At 37.3% G+C, this 15,721-nt stretch overlaps 3 protein-coding genes across 3 annotated transcripts in view; all 3 read right to left on the bottom strand.

Annotated features, from left to right (window-relative positions):
- The window catches only part of LOC107757363 (nuclear receptor subfamily 5 group A member 2-like), an 11,499-nt gene extending 9,144 nt beyond the window's left edge, over positions 1–2,355 (bottom strand). The window contains exons 1-3 of the mRNA XM_016574807.1: positions 2,152–2,355; positions 1,411–1,526; positions 1,157–1,298 (exon numbers count right to left, since the gene is read on the bottom strand). Of these exons, the coding sequence (XP_016430293.1) occupies positions 1,157–1,298; positions 1,411–1,526; positions 2,152–2,251 (358 nt within the window). The 5' untranslated portion in view covers positions 2,252–2,355. The remainder of the gene's footprint in view (positions 1–1,156; positions 1,299–1,410; positions 1,527–2,151) is intronic.
- A 1,581-nt stretch (positions 2,356–3,936) lies between these two features.
- On the bottom strand, positions 3,937–8,877 carry LOC107757348 (heme-binding protein 2-like). Its single transcript, XM_016574788.1, has 8 exons — positions 8,800–8,877; positions 8,609–8,668; positions 8,413–8,494; positions 7,225–7,345; positions 4,767–4,906; positions 4,521–4,684; positions 4,327–4,428; positions 3,937–4,221 (listed from the first exon to the last, which is right to left on the bottom strand). The coding sequence occupies exons 1-7, from the start codon at positions 8,838–8,840 to the stop codon at positions 4,350–4,352; spliced, it is 687 nt and encodes a 228-aa protein (XP_016430274.1). The 5' UTR covers positions 8,841–8,877; the 3' UTR covers positions 3,937–4,221; positions 4,327–4,349.
- A 2,703-nt stretch (positions 8,878–11,580) lies between these two features.
- shfl (shiftless antiviral inhibitor of ribosomal frameshifting) lies at positions 11,581–15,461 on the bottom strand. The gene is made up of 10 exons (XM_016574801.1): positions 15,341–15,461; positions 14,909–15,050; positions 14,683–14,732; positions 14,367–14,405; positions 14,173–14,226; positions 14,034–14,075; positions 13,766–13,921; positions 13,566–13,669; positions 13,273–13,430; positions 11,581–12,190 (listed from the first exon to the last, which is right to left on the bottom strand). Exons 1-10 carry the CDS (start codon positions 15,365–15,367, stop codon positions 11,979–11,981), a joined length of 984 nt encoding a protein of 327 aa, XP_016430287.1. The 5' UTR covers positions 15,368–15,461; the 3' UTR covers positions 11,581–11,978.
- Positions 15,462–15,721: the final 260 nt, after the last annotated feature.

Here is a 15,721-nt window from a genome sequence, read left to right as displayed (position 1 = left end):
GTTTTGCATCAAACACAATGTGATTTTAGGCAAGCGAGATCTGACATCAACAGTGTATTTTTCCGCTTGGGCGAGTGCTTCACGGACTGCTTACCTCGCGCATGAAATCAGCCGCAGACAAGCAAAACACTGAGAACGCGCTACAATCCTGACGAGTCATAGCAACAGAGCAGAGGCGAGAAAGCTGCGGAGAATCAGCTCACCCGGAAGCAACCGCAACTGGTAGATTTAAAGAAAATTACTGCCGTTTGGCAAATAACTTTTCATACTTATTCCTAACTCTTTAAGCTGTAAGTTAAATTTCAAATGACAAGGGATCAACTTATAATCATGTTTATATGAATTATCCCCTGAACTTATTCTCTGAAATGGCCTGGGTATGCGGAGCATTCGCAGCTTATATGGACGGAACGCCACTGAGATATATATATATGATTTGCTCCATTTCTCTGAGAAGCACTTCAGGCTCCTCTATAACTTCATAAACTCATATATCTGATATATATTCAGCTAATTGTCAGCCTTGTATGCTTCTTGTAAAAAATGAGTGAATATGCATATAAACATCCTTTTAATTAACAGAGTAAAATAATCATGGCTGATAGTAAGACATGCAAACAAAAAACAAAACCAAACTGGACACAAGAACAGCTGTTACTTCTTGCCGAATTGGTTAATGAAAACAAGGATATAATCAAAGGAAAATATGAAGTTGGGATAACCGTATACGGGCCCTGAAAGAATATCTACCAAACTTAATGAGCATGGACTCATTGTTTGAGTTTGCACACTGTAACTGATTTTTGTAATTTGAACAGTATTATACTATAATATGTACAAGCACCAACAAGTTTGACAGTCAAGGCAAATTCTGTAAACACTGCTTTGATAAATAATGTTTTTTTTTTTCTTGTGCTTGCAGGTTCATTCAGACGGTCAACATTTGTGGCACCAAATGCATTGAAAGTCACAGATCAGCTGGAATTTTGGAAAGAGGGTGCAGCCTGAATCCCATGCTGCTGTTTCTCATCGGAGAGCAATCCAACTTTGACTGTCAAAATGACTGAAATTGACATTTTTACAGTAAATTACTGGCATCCAGCTGCCAGTAAATTACTGTAAAATTTACAGCAACCTATTTACAGTGCAGGCATACCTTCTTTATTCATGCCAACAGCTAGACATTTCTGAAAGCGGCAGTAAGGGCATCGTTTCCTCTGGGCTGGGTCCATGGGGCAGCACTGTGCGTCTGCACACGAATAGCGCTTGTTGTTCTGTACAGAGCGCTTAAAAAAGCCCTGGTGAGAATTTTTGTCTTTAGTGCTTAAGAATGACCAGGGTGTGGATTTTATTTTTTAAATGAAAGCTACTAATGTGTTCTTGTTACTGTCTGCCTGGTGGTACACTTACCTTACAGCTCTCACAGGTGAGTAGCCCGTAGTGATATCCTGACACCCTGTCACCACACACAGGACAGCCCTCTTCTTGAGTTGCCCTACCGTCTGGGTCTGGCTTTAACTCCTGAGCTATGGGATATCAAATTCATTGTAAAGTGTTAATGGTCCTTTTGTCAACTTTCTTTCTTAAAATAACTCTTACTTGTCACCTTCAGGAAACCGCAAATAAAAATCAAGAAGCCTACAGTAAGATGATTGTCTAGGAGAGGGGTGTATGGTTGAACAATTTTATGACAAGTCTCTCTGATAAATGGTCAGGGCAGTCTATTATATCTCAAATAGGCTTAGTCTCGTATCACTCGATTGATTAAACACTGAGATATAGGGCTTGCATAATCCTTATAGTTAGATATTTTCAGCAGACAAAAGATAAATAAACTGACTACTGAAAAATACTCTGACTAAATGTTTTTTTTTTTTTTTTTAGATTTGCTGAAGCAATTGTCTATTGAATGAAATGATAACAAATCTTTCCTTAAATGATCAGGTCTTCAGTACGTGTACTAAACATGACTGAACTGTTCAGCACAATAAAATCATATAACAAGATTTTCAGTATACCTAAACAATCTGATTAATTCTAATGGAAAATCGAATTAATGACTAAAAGTTTACTATCGCCAAATGTATTACATTAGCAATTAATGCTATTGCTAAAGCCATTAAAGTGTCTCAGATCTGAAGCTCTACTTACATGTTGACGGCCCCTCTTGTGACGCAAGGTCCTGTATGTACTCGGCAGAGTGGAGGGCCGTGGGCCGGGGGTGATCCAGGGGGTAGTTTGAGATGTTCATTGTCCATAGGAGAGGGGTGTCATGGGTCACCGTAAGCTGTCATTCATAACTGTACAGGCCTCCAGGACTCAGAGCAGGACGGAGGAAAACAGACGCAGGCTGTCTCACAGATGGTGCCGTGTAAAGGCCCTCAGTCAGACTTTGCTCCATGCTGAGGGTAATAAACCTGAGTCTGTCACACCTTCCCAACAAGCAAGACCTCATTCATGCAAGGTGCATGAGCATTGCAGGAGCAGCATATATGGAGGGTGGCACTCACCATAAGAAAATAAACACATAAAGATCTGATGCTGAAACTCTCATGGGCATCCATTCATGAATCTACCAAATGAGACTTTTATAATTAGTGTTGATCAGACCAACCCAACTACAGAACCTGTGTGATTCCCCAGTGTTCGGTAAACTCCAAGAAGCAGAACATAAGTTTTCATTACAGTCCTCCCTATTTCTATTCTTCCATATTTCTATACATTTAAATCCGATTACTCTATTGCTCAAATGTGTGCATCAACACATAATATACTGTGTTTGGCTAACTAATAGCTTTTTATCAATAAGTGAGGTTCCAGCACCTTTGGAATCAATTACAAAACAAGGAGTCTAGTTATGATGAAGGCAGCAGGTAAGTACAGTGATGTGGGGTCTGACGTCAAAGGCCATAAAACAGTTCAAGGGTGATAGATTAACCTGAGTAATGAAAAAGACACATTATGTCAAATTAAATGCGGTATTGTTTTGACTCTTAATGAAACCAAAATGTGTGCAATAGCAAAGGTCGTTCTTTTTAATACAAATAGATGGTTGATGACGATTTTTTACTTATTTCATTAGCTGTCTAGCTATTTCACCGTCTATATTGAAAAATCTATTAAATGTAAAATGTGGAATCATTCTTCTTACATTGTTGAGCAAAAATGACATTCAAAATTGAAAATATGGAAAAACTTTGTTCACTAAGTATCCAAACAAGCTGCTTGGTCATCATTCTTTTTTTTTTTCTCAGTCTTTAAAATTGTGAAGTGTAGATACCAAGCCTGAAAGGAAGATCCCAAATCCCACCCACAACTCATGTTTTCTTGACATGGCACTATAATGCACAATTTTACTCTGTTGATAGCATTTAAAAGCTAAGGCATATGGGTTAGGTCGTTCATATAGAATCATTTAACTGTTTTTTTCTTCTTCTTCTGAATCTTTAAGATCTTTTTTTTTATCAATTCAGCACTTTTTTTAATATATGAGAAAATAAGCATAAATAACCTAACTATAGTTGTCTCTGCATATTAATGTGAATAAGAGAAAGTTAGCATAAAAACGCATCATTTTATATATATATATATTTATATATTTTTTGCATTTTTTATTATTTGATACATCAGATTTTTATGGCCCATATGGTATGATACAGTGAGAAAATGTAGCTCACAGGAGGAAACAAACAAACAAACAAACAAAAAAACGATTTTATTCAGAGGCCCAAACTGATCAAAAAAAAAAAAAAATGCAATTTGGTGCAGATGTTTTTATGTATATGGCCAAAGAGTAAGAGGAAATAGCTTGTAATGCAAACTAACTGATATAAATTTCAGTTGTCACTCTATATGTCCTAATAATGTCTACATAATAAAAATATATTTCAACATTTATATAGTTTTTACACACACACACACACACACACAAGATTATTACAATGATGTTTTTATTTTATTTTCATCACAGCTGCTTATAACAAATGCTTATACACCAAATACCATACCTTGGAGACTTTTTTTTTTTTTTGACATTCCCCATTTTTTTTTTTTTATGTTGTCTACTTAACCAAACCCAACCCTTTTACAGTATATGTGCTTATGGTATAATATCTTACAGTGAAATGTATATATCCTATACTCATTAGAAAAAAAGTTGTAAGACAGTTTAGCCTGCTATGACTATAGCACAGGAATAATGCAGTTCTGTTCTCTGTGGCTCTGAAAAAGAAATTACAAATAAATGTCTAGTTAGACATTATCCTATTAATTATAATAAGAATAAATTTTCTTTACGTTTCTTGAAGATTTAAATGAATCCGTTACCTTTAAAAGACACCTCAGGGAAATTATTCAGCCTTAGGACACACAGGCTCACCCTTAACAATATACCATGCCTCATTGTGCCTGTTCATAATCTTCATTGGGCTGAAACACACACACAAGAAAAAACATAAGAATTACAGAAATTAGAGAATGTTTTTGGCAGAAAGGAGGGATCATCTAAAAGCTAAGTGCACCTGTTATAGCCGACATTATAGTAGTACTCGGTCTCATATGTAGCCTGTACATTGTCCAGCGATGTCTTCAGACTCTGAGCCTGCGACCTGGCCACAACTGACATCATATAACCCCCGTAGCTTTTGACATATACTTTCATATCCGGAGTGTCTGTAAAGTATACCTGCAAACAAATTGAATTAACAAGGGTAAAAAAACCCTCTCTCAATCCAATAGAAAGCACAGAGAATATCAATGAGACTCACAGATGGATCGGTAGGTTTGGGTGGATTGGCCTGGTAATTGGAGGGCAGGAGGAAGCTGAGAACATAGACTGATGACTGCCACATGCTCGCGCTATCATTGACTTTAATGATCACTGGAGCAGTCATGTCAATCTTAGCACCTAGAAAATAAGGGTTATAATTTGATTATAAGGATAAATCTCACAAAACTTGATATGTGATATTTGTATGGTACTACTAGTACCATTTGTTGTACTTTAAATTATATGCATTAATAATTAAAAAAATTATAATTTTGTTTTTAAAAAACTACACATTTGTTTTTCACACGTTGTTCCGGTTCCCGTCTGCTGTGCTGCTAAGTGGTTTGCAATTGTAGCTCCATGTAGCTTTGTTTTTTTGTTGTAATCTCTATCTTTCTGTCACTCTCTGATGTTTAAACTGCTAAAATATTACTTAATTCTCACCATATTTCTGATATTATCTATCAAACTAATTTGACATTTTTCAATTTTAAACTAAACCACTAGTGCAGTGCATTAGCATTCTGTTAGCTCATCATTCACGCCTACGGTTACTTTTCTCTCTCTCTCGCTGTGGTAAGTCAGAATCATTCAGCAATTACAGTGAGTCATGGCTTCTTCTCCTGTTATTGTCACCTGCACTGTCCACAATTTTAGTGTAGCTTTCTCTGTCAGCGGCATTTGTGGAATTGTTGGCATTAGTGGAATTGCATTGGCATGGTTAAAATCATACTTATCTGGCCGTCATCAATTTGTAGCAGTGAATGAACAGGTATCAAATCGATCACAAGTGCAGTACAGAGTACCACAAGGCTCAATACTAGGGCAATTAATTTTCACGCTTTACATGTTACCCTTGGAAGATATCATCAGGAAACAGTGTAAACTTCCACTGTTATGCTGATGACACTCAGCACTATATTTCTTTGCAGCCTGATGAAACATACCAATTCGGAAAACAAACGGAAAGAATTGTTGATATTAAAAACTGGATGACGAGGTAACTTGCTCTGGATGGGAGTCTCAGACGGCCCCTCCAGGTGACTGTGTTTTGTGCAATCGCTCTCTCCACCTGGGGGACCTCCTTATATCCCTTTGCTGGATCGCCGTCAAGGGTGGTGAGAATGGAGGAACCGGTGTATCGTGTTATGGCAGAAAAGTGCCTTCCACGATTTCATCAGCTCCTCATGCACTTCTGGAAAGAAAAGAACTGGGGCGGAGCACGGCTGAGTGTCGCGTTTGGTCTTCAAGAACCAATCATCCAATCGATTGCGCTCAGGACAGGGTGGAGGAGTCTACTCAAGCCTGATGCTCTCTACTGCCTGGGTAAACACGGCTGCCATCTCAGCGTCAGGCTCAGACTGACACACAGCACTCCAAATTGCCTGTTTAGTCAAGTAATTTGCTTCCGATTAGTCAGTCCTGCCCTCCGATGCTGTGATAGACAACTCATCCTCATCGCGAGCCCTGAATGAGAGATCAAACCCGCACTGAGGCGGGTTGTCAAACTCACCCAGAAACTCTACTGGAGAACACATGCGATTGGAGAAACGGGAGGTTCGCGGGAATTCATCTGGTGACACTGCTCTCGCAACCTCTCCTTGCTCTCCTTCAGTGCACATCATCGAAGCCTCGTACCCGGAAGTAGAAGGGCCAGGACGGGAAGCAGCTAAGGTGACTCAAGGTCTTTTGAAAAAGAACGTGAGGCGTGAATGCAACGTGCCGATAGCCATGTCCACACAAGATGGACAAAACCATCCACAAAAGCTGCTTCAGCATGGGCGCGGCCCAAACACTGAGCACAGCAATCGTACCTGTCAGAGGGTGAGATGCACAAACCGCAACCAGAAGGACACGGATAGAAAGGAATGTTGTAAACACACACAAATCCACCCGTGAAGCTCTTTTAGAGAAATGGCTACCACTTCAGTAGCCTAAATGAAATGAACATCAGTGCTTTTATAATTTTTTCCCTAGCTGTGTATGGGCAGGATTTCCCCCTCAATATTGACTACAGATATGTCATATTATTAATAATAATACTATGATATTATGTATTGCATTGTTACCCTAAATATGCACTATAGGCTATACACAAATCACTAAAACGGAAGTGAAAGAGACGGAAAGAAGTTGAAACTGAAATTAAGTGTTTTGTTAGAGCAATAATCATCAGCAGAATTTAGAAGATAAACACATCTGAGTTTTTTTTTTAAACATTAAAAAATGTTCTAGTGTGCTTACTTTTTGACTTGGAATATATACTTCTTTGCTTTTACTTTGTAGCTATTTTGCTAGTCAGCTCCCGACGCGATGTCATTCATTGTACGCGCACATTCAAAGCGTCAACTGGGATGGTGCCCCCCTGGGAGTTGGTGCCCTACGCAAACTGCGTACTCTGCGTATAGGGAGCGGCGGTACAATGTAGGCAAAATCTGACCCACAAACAAACTCACCAGCCTCATTTTCTCCAGTGATGTATTTATAAAGTTTCCTGAATGCTCTTACAGTTGCAATTTCCAAGAAATAGGATTCAGCTTCTGTGGTCACCCACTTGGCAGCATCATAGTGGCGTACCTGTAGGAAAAGAGCACTTCATCTCATTACCATGATATTTCTTAAGATACATTTCTTAAGTTCTTAAGAATGTTCTTAAGTGCAATTCTTGCAAAATTCTTAAGCTCTCAAATATGTTCTTAAGTTAAGAGCATCTTTTTTTTTTTTTCTTTAGAAGAAAATGACAGTCTTTATCTGACTGAATACACGGCTGAAAACGCACTGAAACACGCTTCAATGATTGTTTTTTTGCGCTTCCTGCAGATTACCCTAATGATCATAATAAGCGCGCAGACTGGCGCTCGGCTTCGCGTATTTTTTGAACAGTTTTAAAAAGCCTGTCTCAAGCTGCAGCGATCTGTTTCATTCATTTTTGTGCTGTTTCTTTTTTGCGCTCTCTTCCGAGTGAACGCCTCCGGTATGTGTGTGCACGCAGCTACAGTAAACGCGTCCTGTGGATATGCACTGATTACTGCCAAAGATGATGTCGTATTTATAGGCTAAAATTAAAAACGAGCTCCCCATCTGACTCGTTTTTGTAGAGTTGTAACTGATTTCGAAGCAAAAAGTCGCGTTACATGTAATCATGGCTTGTCATTATTTACATTATCAGTCATTGCTCTCACTTCAGGAAACTCGTGCACATCCCTATTAATAGTCCTACTATGTATTATATGTAGCTAGTGTTTTTGTAATGCTTAAATATAACAATTAATTTGAAATAACCCAATAAGCTCATTAAATCATTAATTAGGCCTATTATTTGAGATTTAAGACAAGTCTGGGGCTATCCAAACTTTATGAAGTTATTTAAGATTATTTTTAATTAGATTTTCAAGAATTTAAATTCTTCTTAAGTTTTGTCTTAAGAACAATCTTAAGAAAAAAAAGATAAGACCATTCTTAAGAAGAATTTTTGGGAATTCAAAATATTCTTTTTTTTTTCTTAGGTAAAAAAATAAGAAGAAAATGGCAGTTAAGAAGACTTTTTTTTTTTTTAGCATGTTTCGTGAGTCCGGCCCCAGGTTGATGTGTTTGAGCTTGTCTTTTTATGTATTCAGTTTCTTTATGTACATCTTGAATCTCACCTCATAATCTTTTCCTGCACAAACCAAGTCGAACAGAAAACATTCCTTTGTCTCTGTGCAGTAACTGGATTCACTGGAGTCCCTGAGAGATGCAAACACAATACATTAAACATGACACAGCAATGGACATATATAGATTATAGTCTTTGTTGTGCGGATATTTTACTGCTGCAAGGGAAGCAAAAATGATTCTCACCCAACTCTTCCATCAACAGTCACTGCAAAGAGCAGCACAATCACTCCTGTCAGGCAAATCCTTTAAAACATTTAAAACAAAAAAGAAAGAACGAGGTTACCTTTAGGGAACTCCAGCAGCAACTTGAAGTAATTTTTATGGTGCTACTGCAGTTTATACAGCACTACAAAAGTAAAAGTTTCAGAGCTTACATGTTGTAGCTTGAGGCTGTGCAGAGAGGAAGAATGCACATGTGTGCCTGCAAGCTATTTATACACGCAATGTTATTAAATCTGTTCCCTCAAGACACGCCCCAACCCTGTAGTCATGTAAGCATGTTAAGTAAGAGAAGGTATCTCATCCACTAGGGACAGTATTTGATTTTTTTTTTTAAACGGTCGTGTTTGAAAGTTCTTTTGAATTGATTATTTGATTGTTATATGTACAGCACATTTAATGGCAGTTCAGCACTTTTATGCAGTGGGTCATTTGTGATCATGTACTTGGAAAACAAAAAGGTGTCTTTTAAGGCTAGATGGGGAGGGTCTCATAAGTTTGTAACATAATAACTTTGGGATTTCATTGTAAAGCCAAACTGTATCTTTATGTCAGACATTAGCTCAATATGGGCAGGCTGTCAGTGACATTGCATTTATGTAAAATAAGCAAACATAACCTTTGATCACAGGCTGACCACAGCTTGACAGTCGTCCAGATGTTTTAAGTAGGCTAAATGTCAAAATTGCTTAGAAGAGGAATATTTTTACAGGTGACCAACTAAAACTTTGATAAATGGACTGAAGTTGTAGGCCCATATAAAGAGTTCAATAAATGCAAATATTTAGCCATTTTGGTTTTCTCTTCATGGACATCCAATTTATCATGATAGTATTTTTTTAAATAAATAATTATTTATGGACGCATAGTTTGAAATGTAAAATTCGACCAAGTGATTATAGTGTACCCAAAAATTTAGAGTCTTGAACTTTAGTTCTGTGTTGGAGTGTCAAATTTCAGCCATATCATTTTACTTTTACAAACTATAACTACTTTGTTCTTTGGGTTAAGCAAAAAATTGTGTGTTTTCCTTTATTGGTCATGTATAGATCTCTTAGTTGTTCATGTTTCATTCAGGCTATATACAAAGGTTTAGTTGTTAAAGTATGATTCTTTGTCTTCTGTTCAATATTGGTGCTATCTGGTATCTTTTGTTTAGGGTTTTGTAATGGTTGTACAAGTGTTGGGTGTAGCTGGGTGTCTTGTTTCATGCATTGTACAGTTCATCATACATCAAAAGGTTCTCTCGACATCTGATATGATTATTTGTCAATGTAATTATGCAAAGACAATATTAAGTAAAATTCTGATATAATTGCAAAGACAAATTAATCTGCGCTCAAACCCACGTTTATTCCAGATCATTTTTATTTTGACACATTAATAGTAGGTTAAACACATTGTTTGTCTTTGGGCATAATTTCCTCTGCACATATCCCTGAAGTTTTGGGAAAATTAGAGTTCGCCATGTGTTTGCCATATGTGTGTATGACAGCTTGTTTTGTAAGGCTGACATAACAGCAAGTCTGTTTTATTCATTAGGAGTGGTCTGCATTTTTGTCTTAAGTGCTTGTCTATGTTGTGTGTGAAGTATTATCTCAGACAAAAAGGAGGTTTATATAGAAATGTAAACCCAGGAAAACAACAACTAGGACATTTGATAGTTGAAAAATCAAACTGAATAGTTGGAATACTCTGTTCTTTGGTGTCATGTGTAATTTGAAGACTATACGAAACACTTTACAATAAGGTCTTCTTTGTTAACATTAGTCAATGCATTAAGTAACATTAAGTAACAATGAAACAGTATATTTTTACATAATTTACAATCCTTTGCTAATGTTAATGTTAATAAAATGTTATTTTAATCTTTTAGATCACAGTGCATTAAGTAATGTTAACAGATAGAACTTCTGAATTTAAACCTGTATAAATGCTGAGATTAAACGTAATTAAGATCAATATTTGCTTTAGAAGTATTGTTCATTGTTAATTCATAGTAAGTAATGTAGTTAACTATTGTCATCAAATTAACCCTTATTGTAAAGTGTTACAGATGATTATTTGTGTGTGGCTTATGAATCTATTGATAAGACCATAACAATGACAAAAAATGACCATTATGTGATAATGTGAGTGGGAAATATAATTTAAATATGCGAATAAATGTACCAATAATATACCATAATTCAGAGAAGAAGGAAAGGAATTATCAAGCGTAGAGAATAAGTGACATTAAAAACTAAATCTGGACTTGTCTGTTCACATCAGCTCTGTAATAAACCTTATATCACAGTGCTGCTGGATGCTTGGTTGACAGTCATTCCAACTATTAAAGCTGCAGTCCGTAACTTTTTTTTGGTTAAAAATGATCCGAAATCAATATTTGAGCAGGTACATAACCAGCCAGTGTTCAAAACTATCGCCTTACTTTAGCCCGATTCACAACGGTTAGCTTATAATAATGTTTTCTAATTTGAGTGGTACGGGTAGGTTTTCGTGGGAAATTCAAGCATGCTGCCTTACTTGCATTACGTCACGTCTGTAAACATAAAGAAGTTGTCCCGGCTACTAGGCGATCGCATGTGAGGATCCTCGATCGTTAGATTACATCGCCTTTGGTAGCGCGATTTATTGTAATGCTTTTTTCCTCAGCTGGTCAGAACAAATGTGGCAGACTTGTTACTTACTTGTTCAGATGACAATATACAGTGAAAATTCTTATTTGAGTCATATATTCCAAGACGTAGGCTAGAATCTGTGATTGGGAAGTACAGTAAATAATCCACACTGCCTGGTGCGGTGACTGATAGCCACACATACTCCTCAAAACATTAATTAAATGTATAATTTTGATGGCGGATTGTAATCCAGAAAGGTTTACACATATGAATGAAATTAAATTATATTGTTGCAGGTTTTCAAACAGAGATGGCGACAAAGAGGCAAAACTTACGGACTGCAGCTTTAAGTATTTCCAGGTTTGTTGACAGCATTATAGTTTCATATCACTTCAGTAAATCTTTTGTATGGCTGAGAACCACAAATGCTCACTCTCTCATACACACACCGCAGCATTACCACCTCAGGGTGTGCACTAATTGATCCATAATTCAATGGACAATCATTCCTTATCTGGATTCTGTGTTTGGTGTGTGTTGCACTGAGTTCATACAGCCTGCAGTGCATTACATATTTCATTCAGGCTGCATACGCCTCAATACATTTGTTACTTTGAGTGAATTATTTGAAATTACATCAAAAATTATATCATGGTTCATTCAAAGCAACACCTGAAGTGATGTCAGTCGTTTAACTGATTTTTGCTGCCGCCTCAGGTGCTGCTGTCAGAATCTTCATCAGACTCTTCTTCAATGTCATCTAGAATGAGCTCATTGATGCTTTCTATCAGACTACCCTGACTCAGACAGGTGTTGACAGTGGATCCGCTGCTGATGTGAGCGGGGCTGGGGTAAACCACACGTGGCTTCCTGTTCTTCTGTCTGCTATGTGGGTGAACGCATTCGGTACCAGGTACATGGGGCTCTAGGTAAGACAAACATGCAGATGTTTATATTCATGCAGTTCTGCTTTAAAAATGTTAAATCGACATGAAATAGCATTCACAGCCCATTTTTACTTCTGTACTGAGACACACAGTGGGGTCCAGAAATCTGAGAACATCTGTGTTTGCAGAATTCCAAAATATGGAATTTAAGATTTGGATTACTTGTGGATTATTGTGATGTTTTTATCAGTTGTTTGGACGCTAAACTCTGACGGCACCCATTCACTGCAGAGGATCCATTGGAGAGCAAGTGATGTAATGCTACATTTCTCCAAATCTGTTCCGATGCAGAAACAAACTCGTATATATCCTGGATGGCCTGAGGGTGAGTAAGTTTTCCACAAATTTTCATTTTTGGGTAAACTATTCCTCTAATATAATTTGTAATGAAATTATTGTTTTAAATGAGAAAATTTCAAAACAGAAGCATTTACACTAGTGGTCTCAGACTTTTACACCCCACTGTATTTCCCAATGATGCTGGATATTTACTGGGAAAAAATTAATGGTTATGATTATATCCATCAGAATGGTGATCTATACTAGAATGGGACCTGAAAGCAGAACCCTCCTAAAGCTCGTTTTCAAGTCTATTTGCTATTATTTCTGTAAAATTTAGAATGTAAAATGTTAACTACCATTAAATTACTGTGCTAACACAGTGCCTAAATTATTATTTGGCTATTATTTACCAATAACTTGCACAGCTTAGGTGACATCAGTCAAAAATAAAGTCAAAGTCCTCATTTAAAGCAGAGCAAATTTAGATTTCATGCTGTTGAAAATGAAAAAAAAAAAAGAACGTTAAAATTGTATTAACGAATTGTAGTCTCACTACAGTTTGCAGGCCATTAGAGGATCTAGACATCACATCTTGATCTTATGGCTCAATACAAAGAATACAGTGGTTTGCAGCGTTGCAGTAAGTTAATATATTTTAACATTACCTTTATTGATTCATTTTGGTGGTCTGAAGACTGTATATAATTAAAGCCTACTGTGACACCTTGAGATTGAGCAAGACCTCTAGTGGTCATTGTGTCAAAAAGCATCAAATTACCCATTCGATTATAACAGTCTTCAGCAAGACAGCTGTGCTGATTTCTTCTTCTAGGCCCAGGCATCATGCTTCTCTTCTTGGGTGGTATAATCTTTGTGGGGAAAATGGCTGAGCGACAGCCGTAACAAGGGGAACGTCCATCCATTCGACCAAAACCCCTAACAGAAACACAAAATGTTAATACAAAACTCCTTGTCATGCAGAAGAAAAAAACAAAACAATGCCATGACTGTCATTTAAAACTGAAGAACAGCAATATACAGTACAGCATGCAAAAAAAGTTAATGTCTTACTTGAAGGTCCGTAAGCAGTTTGGACAGTTAAACTCCGCTATACCCCACATTTTGTTGGCTGGCACAGGGTCATACTTCTTTTTGCATCGGTGACAACGTGACACCTATAACAAGCCATGTGCACACAGATGAATGGTCAACTTTGGGAAAGCACAGAGCAAATGTGATTTGAGCTTGTAAGGTGTGGTCAGACGTCATACCCTTTTCCTCTGAGGTACACGTCGCCACCAGTCCCTGTCACATGACTCACAGGCGAACTGATGAATGACAGAAGGCATCTGGTTTGCCTGAGCCTGGTCAAACATTCGTTTGTTCTCCTCTGTTAACGGCAGAACTCGTAGACGCGCCCCGAGCTCCTGTAAGCATGTCTGTGCATGTTAGTTCACACTGCTTACAGTACACATACAGTTCTTTAGTATTAACCTTGGTACAATTAATTGTTCAAGCAAACATTGCAAAGCAACTAACCGCTATATCAGTGTCATCATTGGGTTTTTTCTTGGCCGGTGCCTGAAGTGGGACAGGAGTGATGCAATAAGACTACAGTGTAACATGATGTTTTATTTATCCTGTAAATTCACACCCAAATAGGGAAACTCCTTCTTACTTGTGCTGATTGACTGGCACCACTGGATCCAGATGACTTGGCGGGTTTTTCTTCCTATAAATTTTTGATGACTATCACCATTATACAACTAAAAACTGTAAAGTAAACAGCAGTATCTGGTACTTTCATTTTCAGAAATCATGTAACACAACAAATCATGTTTACAGGTTGTTAGCGGATGGTTGGGATGTTACCTGTTGTTTTTCATCAGCTTTGAGTTTCATAACCACGTTCTATATGAGTGCAGAAAATGTGTTAATGAGTAACACACAGTTATACAGTGACCCCAGTAATGGGCACTTAAGTATAAGCACACTTAATTTCATTGCATTAGATAACAAATGCCTTTCTTCAAATGCTAAATCCCTGTTATTTTGTAATCTAGTGCAATGTCATTCATATATATTTTAAATGTGCCTTACCTGTCCCAATAATTTTTTGCTACAAAATAAACCTACAAGCTCTTTCCATAAATTTACATAAACTGAATAAAGTCAACCTGCACCATACCTTAGCTACAGGGTCATTATTCAAAGCTGACATGTCTTCCTCGTCCAGCTCTACATACGAAAAAACACAAATAAATAAGATGTGCAGTCGATACAAACACACAAAAAGCACATATTAAAGATATATATATATAAAAGAAATAAATAGAAATAGCATAAATAGTAGAGTGAGTAACAGCAAACAATACACGTATGAGAGTTCGTAGGAGAAAAGGTTTGCACTTTACCCCTCTCATTATCTGCCATCAGGGCGACACACATTGCAACCATACGATGGTTGTTTCCATAGCGTCGCATGAGCAATACAGCCTTGTCAATTTCAACAAGTCCATGAAACCTCTCTCTCAGTCGCCTGACACTTTTTTCCAACTAAGTCAAGAGAGAGCAAAAAACACATTTACGTTTATTTATCTTTATTTGAAAGAACAACCACGTAGTATAAAACTGAGTGAGACTCGTGTGTGGCCCTTAAAATTAATACGAAGTTGATTCTTTCATGCAGGAAAACATCAATCCGTTTTTAACTACGTACAATATGCACTATGACTGTTGAGGAAGTTACTGCAGTATACTTCCTTTAATAGCGTGCCTCTCATATTGTCTCCAATAAAATATCATACGCCATTTAACTATGTTTATACGAATCACAAATACTATACCTCCACTTCTTCACGCATTCGGCTCATATCTCTGTCGTTCGGTGTTGTTTTAGTACCTGTAACGACAGTGCTAAAAACCTTTTATACAGTGGCACCGTTTCCTTTAGCGCTTTTCAGAATGTCAGTGTGATATCACTTTCAGTTTGATCAAAAATACCACAACATAACCACTAGAGGTCGCCACAATACAGCTGTAAATCGAGCACAAAATAAGAGCAGTCTTGACTGTTCATGCAAATTTGTAGTGAGGATTTGGATTCATCGACTAATTCGAATCTCCTGAATCGGTTCACTAAAAAGAATCATTCAGATTTGTTCAGTAGTTCACTAAATAAATTACGCGTTTCAGTATAACGTCACTGCGTCATTTTGATTCTGTAT

Source organism: Sinocyclocheilus rhinocerous, unplaced genomic scaffold (genome assembly GCF_001515625.1).
Source record: "Sinocyclocheilus rhinocerous isolate Xijiao unplaced genomic scaffold, SAMN03320098_v1.1 scaffold383, whole genome shotgun sequence".
Taxonomy (NCBI): Eukaryota; Metazoa; Chordata; class Actinopteri; order Cypriniformes; family Cyprinidae; genus Sinocyclocheilus; species Sinocyclocheilus rhinocerous.
The sequence above is the reverse complement of the archived record's forward strand: the minus strand, read 5'-3'. Positions and strand labels throughout refer to the sequence as shown.